Below are 15,968 nucleotides of genomic sequence, written 5' to 3'. Positions count from 1 at the left end.
GAGTCCTCAATTATTTAGATGAATATAAAGGGTTCCTTAAACTGAAAGTTTGAGAAGCAGTATTCTAGAAAATAAAGACAGCATCTACTGTCCTTGAAGCCACTGGTACAGTTAACATAGTGTAAGACACTCAAAGACAGGGGCAGTAGCACAAAAGAAGATCAGGGAATAAACTCAGATGACAAAAAGTAAGGCTCTGATAATAAAAAACAAATCCATAAGATAGTCTGGAGCCTGCACCGCCTCTTTTCTGTTCACACCACAACTTGAAATGCTGAAGAGCAATGAGCATGCCAGGGAGCCTATTTTAACTACAACATAGACTCCACAGAGATTACAGGAGGAAAGGCTAGAGATCACACTCGGGATAACCCTGAATGAATAACAGACTAAAGCAATTGCACTTAAGCAGACAATAGGAAAGCTGAAGATTTTCAACCAAGCACAAGTAAGACCAGAGTTCTGTAAACTCCATAGCTTTTAAAATATCTATAAGATGTGGAACATTTAAATATCCATAAATAAAAGTTCTGATTTAATTAAACACATGAAAAAATGAAAACTTACCATGTTGCTTCTGCTTTGGGTTATACATTTTCCACCACCGAAAAATGATAAATCCATCTTGAATTCTAAGCAAGGTAGATTACAAAAAATAAGAATCTAAGTAACAAATTACTTAACTCATTTTTTAATTAGTTATTATAAAAGGTAGGCAATTAATGAATAATGAAAAAGAGAAAGAAAATTCTCAAGAGTACACTAGCATATATAAATATGCATCTCTTTGAGGACCAAGAATTATAAAATACATTTTTATAACTTTTATAATTTTCCAATTAAACTGGAAAAGTTAATCTCTAAAACGCTAAGTTAGGTACACATTTTAAATTTTTTAAGTGTTTAATTGACAAAAAAAATACATGTTTATCATGTATAACATTGTTTTGAAATATTAGTTCTCATTAGGTGAAATGTAGGGCTAAATTACATGTAATGGGAAAATGAAGTGCTAACAGAGCCTTTTATCTCTCTCTTTTTTTTTAACTATACTGGGGAATTGAACTCAGGGCCTTGTATTGAGTAGGTCCACAGCCCTTTTTTATTTTTCTGTTTTGAGACAGAGTCTCACTAAGTTACCCAGGCTGGCCTTGAACTTGTGATTCTCCTGCCTCAGCCTGTCAAGTAGCTAGGATTACAGGTAAGCATCACCATGATGAAATTAGTATTTTTAAAATTTTTAAGTAAGAGTTATGATATATAAGTACATTCATTGTGGGGAATTCAGACATATAGATAGATATCAATATCAGATATTGATTCCTTTTACTTATTTTTTTTGAGACAGGGTCTCAATTAGTTGCTAAATTACACAGGTTGGGCTCGAATTTGTTATCCCAGAGTGCTAGGATTACAAATGTATTCCACCAAATCTGGCTTTTTTTGTTTCTGTTTTTGTTTTTTGGGTGTTGGGGATTAAACAGGCATGCTAGATAAGAGCTCTACCACTGAGCCACACTAACAGCCATATTTTTAAATATAAAATCATATAAACTATAAGCCAAAGCTTAAAGGGGATGTTGGCATACTAGGGAAACTTTTAAAGACATGCCTTCAATTCTCAAAATGACCTATTACCTTATACCTCAATGGATGCATTCAACCTCTTTTACTTTTTATTTTTCATTTGGAAATAATTTTAGACTAGCATAGAAGTTGCTTCCTACAATTTTAAGTGAGTTATGAAATTGGCCAAATCCTAATGCTCTCAAATGATTCAAAAGTTGGATTTCCATCTAAGTTTAAATTTTAAGAACATTACAAAAATAAAACAGGCTGTTGCAGAAGTACTTCAAACATCATTTCCTGTTATATTCACATCTGTGTTTCTTTCTTAGAATAAAATCAGAGTTGGTAAGTGATGCTAAATAATTCTTTAAACATCTCCAATAAGGAGTTAATGGATGAGAATGATCAGTATCACTGAACTTTGTTTTTTATATAGCAATGACCACCAGGAATTCTACAACAGAGAAATGGTCAGGTAATGCAATGGTTCAGTTTTTAATCTAGAAATGAAATGACAGTATTCATTACTGTAAATTTTTATTTAAGAAGCATTTTGCCAGTCTAAATCTTTCCTAAATTAATCCACTGATAAAAACATTTTAAAACAACAATTCAGCAAGTATGATTTATTGGGAGAAAAATATTTTTTTGAGACAGGGCCACACTATGTTGCCCAGGCTTGTCTCAAACTCCCCGACACAGGTGCCCTCCTGGTTTAAACTCCCAAGTAGCTGAGACCACAGGCACATACCATTGCACCTGGCTAGAAAAAATGATTTTTCAGTTTTGATTAATTTGAAGAGGCAAGCCACACTAAATTAGTGAGAAGCTTTTTAAGTATTTCATGTTTGAGTTCTTTTTTATTTTTATTTCATTACCTAATAGACAAGTCTTCTGTAATGTAATAGATTTCACGAACCATGACTTTTCCAGAAAGAACAGAGAATGAGAAGGAACCTATTGTAGAAGAAAAAAAACCATAATGTAATTAGTTTAATAAACAGTAGAGCTTTTAATGCGTACAATAATCTTACCATTCAGTTTATTTAATAATTAAATAATCTCTTCCCACTCCCTAATATCCAGTCTTACAATTTTTCTATCATTCTCCAATGTAACAAAAAAATGCCATATATATCATCACTGGGACTAAGCTACTAAATAAATATATGAGGACATTAGTTTAGGTAGCTACTTCTTAGCCATTAAACAAACCCAAACCAGTAACCAACTCACCATTTTTCTCCATTAATCTGGATGGCTGCAAGAACCAGTCATTGCCCCACATTAATAGAAGACTACTTATATTTGAAAGAAGTTCATTTATGTCCATTAGTGGTATTAATATATAAAGAAGGTTAAAATAGTTCTATCCAGGCATCCCTCTCTCATTTTCTCACTTGTTTAGGGCTTTCCAAAACCCAAACTTCCCCCTGATAAGTAGTTAAAAATTTAATGAATAAAGCAGTCCACCAAATGGAATACACAAGATGTTCTTACCTATATATTTTTATAGTATGAATCATGTTTTTTTAAATAAAAAAGGAAAACTACAGAACATTAAATTTTTTCTTTGGATGGTAGACTCTTAAAAACTATTTACATATTTTATAAATGAAAATTCTTTTAATAAACACCTCTTATAAGCAAAAACAAAAAGTCCAAAAATTACTATAGAAACATTTAGAAATAAAACTGGGGTGAAAGATACCTCTAGTTGTGGAACGCTGTATGAGAGAAAAGTCCACTTAGATCATTTTAACCTTCCTGAAACAAAGGTAAACTTTAAAAGTTACTATCTGCTTATAAAATGTAAATTTATAATATATATCTTCAGATTATGTGGAAGAAGAAATTCAGTGTTCTTCAAACTTACCAATATGGATATAGCCATGCTTGTATAATCTGTTAAGAACCAGTGTTAAAATAAGACCAACATTCCTAGAATTATAATATGTGAGATAAATAATCCATCCACAGGACAAAATGGTAGCTGTTGGGAGAAAAAAATATCAAAAATAATATGATTTACTTCCATGTGGCAATCTGTCCTTGCAATTTAATACTAAAGGTTGATTCTATCTTATCCAACTTTCCTTTTTCAATGTTTTATACTGTTTCAGTTAGTCAACATATTTATTTAGTGATGTTCTGAAAGAGAAAATCCATATAATATTTGGAAAAATATCCACCTTTATTGGGCTAAAAGCTCATACATAAGCTCATTCCCAAGCTATTTCCTAAAACAGGCTACCATCATTTGAAAGAAAAATAACTGAAGACTTTTTAAATCAGAGAAAAGTAATTTCTTAAACCAGCAATCTCTGTATTAAAAAAGTACATGAAAACAAGTGGAAATTTTAATCTAAAGGAACATTCAACATGCCAGCTTATACTAAATCTTTTTCTATAATTGATAAGATAATGGCCTACTTTTGTTGAATGTCAATGAATATGTTACAGTAAATGATATTCTAAATTTGACTAGTTTTTCATAAAAAGTTTATATTCACCTATAACATTTATATTCCTCCAAAAATCCTAATTCATGGCTATCTTAAAAGGCAAAACACAAGAAAAGCATTATTTTGATAATAAATTTTCCTTTATCTGTCCTTTTTAAAAGTATATATATGGGCCGGGATGTAGCTCAGTGCTACCGTGCCTGCCTGGCAAGCACAAGATCCTGAGTTCTATCCCTGACACCAAAAAAAAAAGTTTATATATAACTATTTAAAGTTAGGAGAAAGTGATTTATAACAATGTAATATATGTAACCTTTTAACAATATAGTATTAACTTTTTAAAAAATTACTTAATGTAAAACAAGTAGCACTGAGAGTCATAACAAAATGTAGGCATTTCTGAAAGTAGCTTAGGATGATGGTAACATCTTTGTACTTATAGTATGTTCTGTAACTTGCACACAAAAATTTATTTCTACAAGCCAGGCATGGTAGCCTGTGCCTAATACTCTAGCACACTAAGAGGCTGTGGCAGGAGGATTACAAAGTAGGAGACTTTGTCTCAAAAAAGAATTAAAAACATAAAGGGCTGGGGATATAGTTTATTACAAAGGCCCTGGGTTCAACCCCCCAGGACCACAAAACTTCTCTTGAAAAATTATCCTGATGCTGCACACTGGGTTTTAGATTTAAGGCTACATTGTACAAATTTTTATATTTTGTATAAATCACTATTTTGATAGTAGGTTGTATGGGCCTTTCAGATAGAAGCACTTCCTGAGAAAGTATGCTTTTCCGTGTAGACTTTTCCTGGTATCGTGCCCTCAATACATAGGGCCACTATGTATTTCAACATAGAGGGCCTTCCAACACATAGGGACACTAGTAAAATACAGGGCTCAAAAAAAAAATCACTCAATGCTGGGCATGGTGGTGCACGCCTGCAATCCCAGCACTCGGGAGGCTGAGGCAGAAGGATCACCATGAGTTCAAGGGCAGCCTGAGCTTCACAGTGCATTTAAGGCCAGCCTGAACTGCATAGCAAGACCCTGTCAAAAAAAAAAAAAAAAATCACTCAAATGTTTTTTCTGTTTCTTCCTATTATTGTTTTTTTCTTCTTGAAAGGAGTTTCATAGAACAGAAAAAAGTGAGAAATTCTAGTGGTAAGAAAGGAAGCAAATGTAAAGAAGGAATTCTGCTTTGATATTAATTTTCCTTTCTTGAATTTCATTAATAATTTACAATAGTTCAATTTCATAATGTAGAAAATACAAAACATGAAATTTAAGCCCAATCCCACCTATAAATCATAATGCATTACAATTCCTTCCATATACATTTCACCTCTACTCTATTCCTGCCTGCCACTCTGTGGTGTCATAAAAGAAGCATAAGCACGTACTCAGAAAAAAATAGCTGTGTAATCCAGGTTATTTAATGTTTGTGGGCCTCCATGGCCCAACATGTTGGAAGGAAAAGAACAAAACCTACCTGCTCTGAGCACTGAGCCAACACATGCAAAATACCTCAGGATTTTACACTCAGAGTCCAACAATTATCATCACCCTCCTTATCTTTCTTACCTTTCCACTTTTCTGTTTTCAGTTCCTATGACAAAATTCAAATCATATATTGGCTTTTATGAAAACTTCCTGAGCAGTAACAGTCTATGGTAATTTCTCCTTTTCCTGGTATTATTTTTGTATTTCTTCCTTCATATCCACTCATTCATTCACTCATATTCCCTCCCTCCTCTGCTTCTTCCCTCTTTTGCCATTTAATTATACTCTGTTTTAAACTACAATATTTGCATATTTTTGTTTGTTTGTTTTTAAGACAAGATCTCTTTATGTAGTCCAAGCTGGCACTTAATTCACTATGTAGCCTAGGCTGGACTTGATTGAACCTGAGATCCTCCTGGCTCAGCTTTGCAAGTGTTAGGATTATAGGCATGCACTATCAGGTCCAGCTTGAACTATTTGTAGAAAATTTCTAGGGATATCATACAGTAATTATAAATAGCAAATCCCACTGTTAATTATACAAGGAGTAAGAATATAGATTGAAAGATTAATTAGGAATATATATTCTATTTCACTGTAAAAATATGATTTAACATGAGAACTTGTGCTTTAATAATAAAAAAAACAAAAGTGGGGAGATAGGAGTAGGAAAGATGATATGAAAACAATGCTGAGATTCCACTTCACTCCAGACAGAAAGGCTGCTATCAAGAAATCAACCTGGGCCTGGGATTTAGCTCAGTGGCACCCCGCTTGCCTTGCAAGCGCAAGGTCCTGAGTTCGATGCCTTGTACCAAAAAAAAAGAAAGAAATCAATCAATCAATCAGTCAATCAATAACAAATGCTGGCAGGGTTGTGGGGAAAAAGGAACCCTTCACCACTGTTGCTGGGAGTGCAGATTGGTGGAAATCAGTAGGAGATACCTCAAAAAACTAGGATTAGAGATCCCAGTTGACCTTATTCTCCTGCTGGGTATCTTCCCAAAAGAATTAAAAGAATCATACCACAGCAATATATGTGCATCCATGTTCATAGCAGCACAGTTTGTAATACGTAAAACTTGGAAACAGCCCAAATGCCCACCAACTGGAGACTGGATAAAGAAAATGTGGGTTTTTAAAAATAAAATGGAGTACTACTCAGCCATAAAGAATGAGAAACTAGAGACATTTATAGCTACATGAATGCACATTGAGGCAACACTCTTAAGTGAAATAAATATGACACATATGGGTAAATACCGAATAGTTTCTCTGGTGTGAGAAACTGAAAATGTAAATAAGGATCAAAAGGTATAACAGATAATGTGAAATAGGAAGATAAGGCCCAAAGGGGAAGGGGAAGTGGGAGGAGTAGGGGAAGGGAAAAGAATAAATATGAGAAAAGGAAAAAATGGAAACAAAGTCTTTGTAAATCAGGAATAGTGGAGGGGCTGATGGGAGGACAGGGGAATGGGGAAAAAAAATAAGAACCAAGATATATCATATAAAGGTACAAATTCCCAATGATGAATGTCATCATATTGTATACCTAAAATGTACCAATAAACTTAATAAATTAAAAATAAATAAATATGGGCCGGGGATTGAGCTCAGTGGTTCAGCCACCTGCCTCACAAGTGCAAGGTCCTGACTTCAATCCCTGGTACCAAAAAAAAAAAAAAAGAAATAAATATTATTGTATTCCAAGTTCAGTTAACCACTGCCTAAAATCTGGCAGTAGTCACAATGGGCATAAAGCACAATAAAGTATAAGAAAATATATCGTACTTACCAACAAGAAGCCAAACAACATTAGAATTGTGTTCTGTCAGAAAATCTTCTAACTGAGTTATACTAGGGACAATACTATCATTCTTCCTTTGATCCATTACTGAGGTCTTCCCAGAAGTGCATCTAAAGGCCTAAGAGGTCAAAGGTTATATTTAGAGTCAAAGATTTATAAAATTCAAGAGAAATCATGTAAAGGTGGGGGGATCTACTATTAAACAAATTTTTGCTTCTTTCAATGATGAGAATGCAAAAATACAATAAACAACAAAATGTGCCCACATTTCTATCTAAAACATAAAACAAAGGATAATATTAAAATATCCTAATTTCACCATTCTAAATGTAAGACCAAGGGTGAGTTACAAAAAGAGAGGCATGATTATTGTTAAATCTAATAAATACCTATCTTAACAATAAGCAATATTTACCATGTATATTATGTAAACTCATCCAGTTTTGTCCCACAAGTTGCCACTTAATAATCTATTTTATATTGTAAGTTAGATAAATCTCTGTTAATGTTCAGCACCTCTGTGTACTCCCCATTATTCCATGAGGAAATAATCTTCCTAGTTTAGATTCATTCTGGGCAGAGTTTGAACCACAGATGCTCAAGATAAATTATACTATCAAATTGTGGCCAGACATGGAACAAATGTGTGTTGCAAATATGTGTATATACACATATACAAACACAAACACACACACATGCAGATGAAAATGAATAAATACATACCAAGAATGAATAAAAAAGTAAGCAGGACATGGTGGCACACACTGTTTGCCTAGGCTGGCCAACCTAGTGATTTAATAAGGCCCTATCTAAAATAAAAATTTAAAAAAGGAGTGGGGAGGTAACTCCATGTAAAGGTCCTGAGTTCAATACCCAGTATCCCTCCCTCGAAAAGAGTAAGGAATAAAATTGGGGCAGGGGATTTGTCTTGTTTATTTTTTTTAAGGAATGAAGTTCTTATGTTATGATCTAAAAAAAAGAAAAGAATTCCTGATAATACAGTAATGTGACTAACCCTACCTTCCTATATCAAAATTATCTTGCAACAAACCAGAAAAAGTGAAAAAAGCTAGACTTACTCATAGATTTACCCAGTTAATAATCCTTTAATACTAAGCATAGGTTATTTTATTTTTAAAAAGTAGAAAAACAGTAAATTTTTTCTGGGTGTAGGAAGACTGTATGAGGACAACTTTCTCATTAAAATTGAGTAAAGTTGACTGAAAAATATTTTCTGTTGATTCACCATAGCTCTTATTTTTGTAGATCACAAAACAAGTTTATGAACTAAAGACAACAATGCCAGATACTGTCTAAAACAGACTATAATATTCCATATTTCTACATTACTGAGATCTTAGCATCATTTACAGAGGCAAATTAAACATCACTTCAAAAATTAAGGAAGACTTCAATAATTATTAATAGTGCTATAAAAATCAAAAGAGCTAAAGAAAATTAAGACTATGTTTTCATTTTCCAATTATCCTTTTGTTCTATTGTTTCTAAACAATAAAATATGTTCTCATTCTACCAAAAAGCAAATTAAAATCCATGGGCTCTTTTACAATATGAGCTTTCTGTTTTATCTTTCATTAGTTTTTTAAACTAAAATAAAAATTTAAAAATATTTTTGAAAAAATTTATAATCTAAAAATAGATCATTCACATATGTTATGATTCTTTATATACTATAAAATAACATCAGTACCTATTTTATACATACTTTTACCCTTTTTTTTTGGTACCAGGGATCGAACTCAGGACCTTGCGCTTATACTTTTACCATTTTTAAGATGTCTTGCCAGCACACTACCGAGGATGAAAAGACAGCCTGACTTTTAGAAGGTAAGTGAGAGGTATGTCCTGACACTCAGGTCTCCACTTAGAAAGACAGTATTTTTCTAACCATATTCAGGAAGTGGTGATCTATCCACCAAAAAGATCATGAGTCCTCATCCAAAATCACCACCATCCACCATTGTAACATCTCACAGCCAAAAAGAGCTTAAAAAGAGGATACTCAGGATGCAAGAACAGCAAAAGGCAGAAAAGTACACTATCAGTTTTTACCAACATTTTTCCAAATATTAGATTAAATCCTTTAAGCAAAATCAACAGAAAAAGACTCAATACTTAAAAGAATATACTGTGACCAAGTACAGAAGTACTGTAAAGGCTAAGACTTAAGAAAGGGCCTAAAGTAAAAAGAGGCTATTCTGGTATAAAGGAATAAAGTCCAGGCAACAGACTATCCAGATGAAACTAGGGCTACATGCTCAGCAACATTTAGTGGTACAACAGCAACTGGATACTGATATAGAACTGGATACTGACATAAGAATCTACTGCATTAACTATCATGGAGCAAATGATGCCGCAATGAATAGGAAAACATATGGCTGTTTCCTCTTCCTCTACTCTTCTGAACAGTTCAATCTAGAAGCTAAAAATGAGGCAGGCAGCGAAAGGAGCATGGGCATGATGGGCACAAGGGACAGGAGTCTCAGTGGCCCAGAGTGGAATGTTAGAGCCTGATGAGGGTAAATTTAAGTATCTTTACAAGGTTATGAAGCAGAGGCAGCACTTCAAGGTGTCAAAGCCAAAGTGGGATGAGGAAGGGATGCTTGCAAAACTGGCCAGGTGCTGGGCACTGAAGCCTGGATGGAGGGTATCCACAGCAGGGTAAGAGTGGCAAAGAGAAGCAGCCCAGCTCAAGTTCTCAGAGCCTGAGCATCGGCAAAGGAAGGGTTCCTATTCAGGATATCAGAGTCCAGGAGGAAGGCATCAAACATGAAAGGCTTAAGTAGGGCTCCCATGCAAAACAGCAATCTGAGTAGTATGTGTGGGAGCAGAAGTGGAAGTAGGATAAGCAAGGGCATGTACCCGGCAGACGATCCCTGCAGTGTGAGAGGAGGGATCAACGAAGTGAATATATTAAGGATAGTAAGAGCCAAGTTTCTCAGGGCTGCTGAATATACAGAGGAAGAGGATTACAATGAATCTGGGTGATAGATAAGAACAGGAGGTGTGGTTTTCAATAAAACTTGGTATAGAAAAATAGAGCTATAAATGAATACATGCATGTGTATTGGGTATGTTCACTAACAGATGGAGAAAGTAGCAAAATCCCAGTAAAGATGAGCAGAGAACTCTGCTTCTAAAAGACACTTTCTGGAGCTCTCCCGCCTCCATCCCAGGCTCCTAGAGCAGAGAAGCTCAGCCAGTCCCAGCACCCAGAAGGAAGCTCCCCGCCTTCATCCCAGGCTCCTAGGGCATGAAGCTCAGCAGGTCCCACCACTCGGAATGAAGCTCCCCCGCCACCGTCCCAAGCTCCTAGGGCAGAGAAGCTGAGCCGGTCCCAGCACCTGGAAGGAAGCTTTCCCACTGCCATCCCAAGCTCCTAGGGCAGAGAAGGTGAGCCACGTGGGCACCAGAAGCACCCCACCCCCACTGTGGAAATGAGAAGACACATAAACAAGCCTCAAAAATGGACTTCCAGATCACCTACAGCAACCCCAAAGGGAAACAAGATGGAACAATCTGATACTCAACCACCTGGACTCTCTGAACTGACAACAAAAGAAGATCTGGGAAAAATGAAATCAGAAATAATTACTCAGATAACAGCAAAGATTGTGCTCATGGTGCAAGACATGATTAATATAAATCTAGAGAGGACAAAGATAAAAAAACAGAGGATCTGAGGAACATGATGGAATCCCAACATAGGAAACAAATGGAATCCATAAAACAGATACAAACAGTTTTCCAAGAAATTAAAAACTCCATCGAAAGTCTGCACAGCAGAAGGAACCAATGTGAGGATAGAATTTCACATATAGAAGAAAAGATTGCAATTAGTGACCAGGAAAAGAAAAATTGCTTTAAAATTGTAAGGGAACATGAGAAATGAATCCAGCAGCTGCTAGACAATGCAAAGAATAACATAAGACTAACTGGAGTCAATTAAGAAAGAAGAGAGAGTGCAGATGACATAAAAAAACTCTTCACAGAAGTGATGGCAGTAAACTTCCCAAGGAGGGGAAAAGAACTTGACATACAGATAAGTGAGGCATATAGGACTCCAGCTAGCCTTAATCAAAAAAAATCTACACATAGGCAAATAATAGTAAGGATTCCAGAAATCCAACAGAAGAATAAAATTCTACAAGCAGTGAGAGAAAAGAAACAAATCACATACAAAGGAAAGCCCATCAGAATCACAGCAGACTTCTCAATGCAAACCCTCAAGGCAAGAAGAGCTTGGAGTGATGTATTTCAAGACCTAAAGGAAAACAGCCTCCAACCCAGATTAATGTACCCTGCAAAACTATCTTTCAAAATTGATGGAGAAATAAGATACTTTCATGATAAAGAGCCTCAGGAACTTCATGAATAGCAAACCGGCACTCCAAAATATTTTAGACAATACCCTAGGAAAAGACAATGAGGATTACAACCTCAGGAAACCCAGCAGAATGAATCCATTGGGCTTGACAAGTTAAACGCAAAGGGGGAGAATCCAACAAAAAGAAAGAGTCATGACAAGGCTTTTAAAACTTTTGACTTCATCTCCCTAATGAGTGTATAATTCAATCTTATTATTATACTGATTAGTATTTTTTCTGATTCTAGAATTGCACACCATTCCTTGTGCTATACTGGCTATTTATCATCTTCTTATGTCTACATTTTAATTGGGTTGTCTATTAATGAGCTCTAAGAATTCTTTATATATTCTGCTCATAGGTTATATGCATTGTAAATATGGTCTGTTTAAGGACTACTTTTCATTTTAATGATGTCATTTAAAGTTCTAAATTTTGATGGAATCTCGTTTATCAATTTTTTTCTTTTATACATCATGTTTTTTTGTATCTTAGGTAGTTCTTGCCTACCCTGAATTCATAAATATTTTCCCTTATAATTTCTTCTTAAAGTTTTATACTTTTAGGCTTTCATATTTAGGTTCATAGATCCCTTCAAGTTATTTTCATGTATGGAAAAAAGGGTTGCCGTTAATTTTTTTATATACGGATACCAGGTGTTCTGCTGTTTGCTGAAGACACTATCTCTTCCTCGGCTCTTCAATCGAGTTTATATTCTATAAAATACTAATGTTAAATAATCTTTCAAAACTCAATGGACCATATATATATATATGTATGGTTCTATTTCTAGATTCTCTGTTTTATTCCAATGATCTATATGTCTTTCCTTACACCAACACTGCCTTGATTACTGTAGCTTTAGAAGAAGTCTTAAAATTGGGGGCTAAACATTGTCCAACACTGTTTTTGTTTTTGTTTTTGGCTTTTCTGGGTCCTTTGTACTCCTACATAGCTTTTAAATTTCAATATCCAGTTCTTCATTTATAGCAAGTATACACAGACCTGAATTTTTATATATACCTTGTGTTTTCTAATCTTGCTAAATTCAAGTACAAGTTCTAGGGGCTCCTAGAGATTTCTTAGTATTTTCTCTGTACATGATCATTTCATCTACATATAAAGATTTTGCTTCTACCTTGCCAATCCTATCCTAATTGTGTCATTTTATTGCCAGACTATTTTGGTTTAGACCTATGTTTCAAAGTCTAATGGACAGATGAAGAGTAGGCATATATGCCCTTGTTCCCCACTTTAGGGAGAAAGCATTGTATCGTCTCCATTCATAGAAGGAGTTTTTGTTGGAAGTATGGAGTACATGTCTTTGATCTGTTGAGAAGGTTCTGTTCTACTTCTAGTCTCCTGATAGCTTTTACCATGAACAGCTGTAGAATTTAGTCCAATACTCTTTCTCCAACTAGTGACAGGATCATATGGCTTTCTCCATTCCTCTGTTAAAATGATGACTTTTGGGGGTGGATCTTCCAATGCTGAACCAACACTGCCATCCCTATAATAAAACCACTTTCTACATCCTGCCAGATCTGACTTCTAATAGTTTGTTTTGTTAAACAAATTTCTATCTATGTTTGTACTTTTTTCTTCTATTATCTTTATCCAGTTTTAGGATTAGCACAATGTTGATTTCCTAAAATGAGGGGAGAAGTTTTCCTTTTTTCTGCTTTAAATGTTTGATATAATTTACCAGTTGAAATGTTTATGAGCCTGCTGTTGTCATATAGGTAGGTTTTCAAGCTAGGAATATACTTTCTTTAATAGGTCCTATTCAAATTTTATATTTCCTCCAGAGTTAGTTTCATTAATTTGTCTTCTAAGTTACTTCTTAGAAGTTGTCAAATTTATTTCAAAAAAGATTTTTGTAATATGCTTTCTATATCCTTTTAAATTCTGTAAAATCTGTGGTAATGTCTCCTAGATCTTAATATTGCAATTTTAAAAATGTATAACTGATATTGTGTAACAGGAAGAAAAGGTCTAAAAGAGCAGGGTAATTGGGAGGGGTAGGAGAAGGGAAAAAAGGGAAAGGAAAAAATATGAGAAGAGGAAAAAAATGGAAACAAGGTCTTTGCAAACAGGGAAGAGTGGAGGAGGTAAAGGGAGGGTAAGGGAAGGGAAAAAAACATAAAAACCAAGATACTCATGTAATGGTACAAGATCCCAATGATGAATGTAACTGTATTTTATACCTAAAATGTACCAATAAAGTTAATGGGGAAAAAATTAAAAAATAAAAGACACTTTCTGCTAAAAGGAATCAGGGTGTTTTTCATAAATGGCTGATTCCAGACTAAAGCAAGGAAAGTAAAGATAAACCCTGTTTTCTAAAAAGGAAAGAATTACTTAAAGAACGATAGGAACATGTAAAAAAAGATACAGAGCCAACTTCAAGAGACACCTAAGGGCAAAATCTGGAACAATTTAAAAATAAATAATGGTGATGGATTACAACTCAGTTAATAAGACAGAAATCTATGTGTCCATACCAATAAAAATAACTAAATTTTGATTAGCAACAGGAGAGACATATTACCTCAAAATAATTCCCCCCTTCCCACATACTTACTAATGATAAAAGGGGAAAGAAAAGCTATGAGAAAGCCAACAATTAAGGAATCAAAATAAAAACTATCAATAACAGGATAAATTGAAATTGTATGCCTCATAATAAAACAATTTCGCTTCTGTAATATTCCTGGGAAGATGCCTATAACTTGAATCTAACCTACCTAGCTTGTCTCTCTTGATTATGATTAATAGTAATTGTTTTAGGCGTCTTTGTATCCACAATACTGAGTTTTTAACACAGTTACCACATTCTAAGATATTATTTTGAATGTTATCTATTATTTAAGAAAATCACAATTGGTCTACATGTTATGAAACATGCTTTCAAATATTTTTATGATCCACCTATTTGCTCTTCATTCTTCCTTAAATTCACAGTATTCAAAACCATCTAGCATTAGAAAAGAAATTGTGGCAATCATTATTTTAATAACATACCAAGAAAAGCATGAAAATATCAAATAGTTGAATCAAGCACAGTACAAACCACAGATTTAGCAAACTTCCTCATGTAGCACCACTGTTACTAAGACCATTTTAAGAAACATCTTTTCAGTTGATCAACAGGTACTAAGCTCCAGTTACACAGGAGAAAGAACTTCTGGTGTTCTCCTGGGCCATGGAGTGACTACAGAGAATGGCAACATACCATATATTTCAATAAAACTAGAAGAAAGGATTTTTAATGTTTTCACTGAAAATAAATGATAAATGCTTAAGGAGATAAATATGCTTATCATGAACTGAACACTGCACAACATGTACAGTACATACACTGAAACATCACATAATACCTTATCAATATGTATAATTTTTATATAGCAATTAAAAAATAAAATTTTCAAAGTTAATTACCCACAACTTTTTAATAAAATACCATATTCAGACTATTTTATTTCTCTCCCAGTGGATAAAGGAAATAAAATAAGTGTTAGTTGTATGGACAAATTTTTATTATAATTATTAATGGACATCAATTGTACAAATTAATGAGTTTCACTGCAACATTTCTATACATACATTTACCATGCTTTGATTAGAGTTTCAAATCTTTATTTGGTCTTTCAAAAAGGAAAGCCATGCTACAAATCAATAGAAAAATGAATAAAATATATAATCAAAGATAATTAACACCACTAGCAATGAGACAAATGTTATATCACCTACCAATTAAATGAGTGAAAACTAGAAAAGACTGCAAACAACTATGATAGCAGAGATTTATGAAAACGGGTACACATACAAAGTTGGTGAAAATAAAGTAGTAGCATTTAAGGAAAACACTGTATTAGCTATTATAAAAACTATGAATGTGTCTTGGCCATTCTTCTCCTAGAACTCCATTCCTCAAAAATATTTCCTCAGGCAGAAAGATGATTTTTCAAGGACAATCACTGCAGCATTACATATTATACACTAAGGAGCCAGAAGAAAAAAAAATGCTACTTAATAGGAAAATAGTTAAATTATGGTATACCCTATAAAAAAAATGTAGACTTTTAAAATGAGAGACATCTAATGGCTGTTAACAGGATATGTCCAGAATGTTAATATTAAAAGGAAAAAGTTGAGAAGATATATAAGATTCTACTTATGTTTCTGGAACATCAAAGCAAGTGATACAATACACCCTACATATTTTCTAATC

General features: G+C 34.0%; 1 protein-coding gene across 11 annotated transcripts in view; it reads right to left on the bottom strand.

Moving 5' to 3' along the window:
- The window catches only part of Bltp1 (bridge-like lipid transfer protein family member 1), a 241,252-nt gene that overhangs the window by 215,051 nt on the left and 10,233 nt on the right, over positions 1-15,968 (bottom strand). For all 11 annotated transcript variants that reach the window (XM_021236449.2, XM_021236454.2, XM_021236453.2 and 8 more), the window contains exons 3-6: positions 7,332-7,461; positions 3,446-3,562; positions 2,448-2,526; positions 568-632 (exon numbers count right to left, since the gene is read on the bottom strand). In XM_021236449.2, the coding sequence (XP_021092108.2) occupies positions 568-632; positions 2,448-2,526; positions 3,446-3,562; positions 7,332-7,428 (358 nt within the window). In that variant the 5' untranslated portion in view covers positions 7,429-7,461. The remainder of the gene's footprint in view (positions 1-567; positions 633-2,447; positions 2,527-3,445; positions 3,563-7,331; positions 7,462-15,968) is intronic.

Source organism: Heterocephalus glaber, unplaced genomic scaffold (assembly GCF_053883595.1).
Source record: "Heterocephalus glaber isolate CG9 unplaced genomic scaffold, H.glaber_assembly_v1.0 deba00001586, whole genome shotgun sequence".
Lineage (NCBI taxonomy): Eukaryota > Metazoa > Chordata > Mammalia > Rodentia > Bathyergidae > Heterocephalus > Heterocephalus glaber.
Note: the sequence above shows the minus strand (reverse complement) of the source record. Positions and strands in the feature narration are given on the sequence as shown.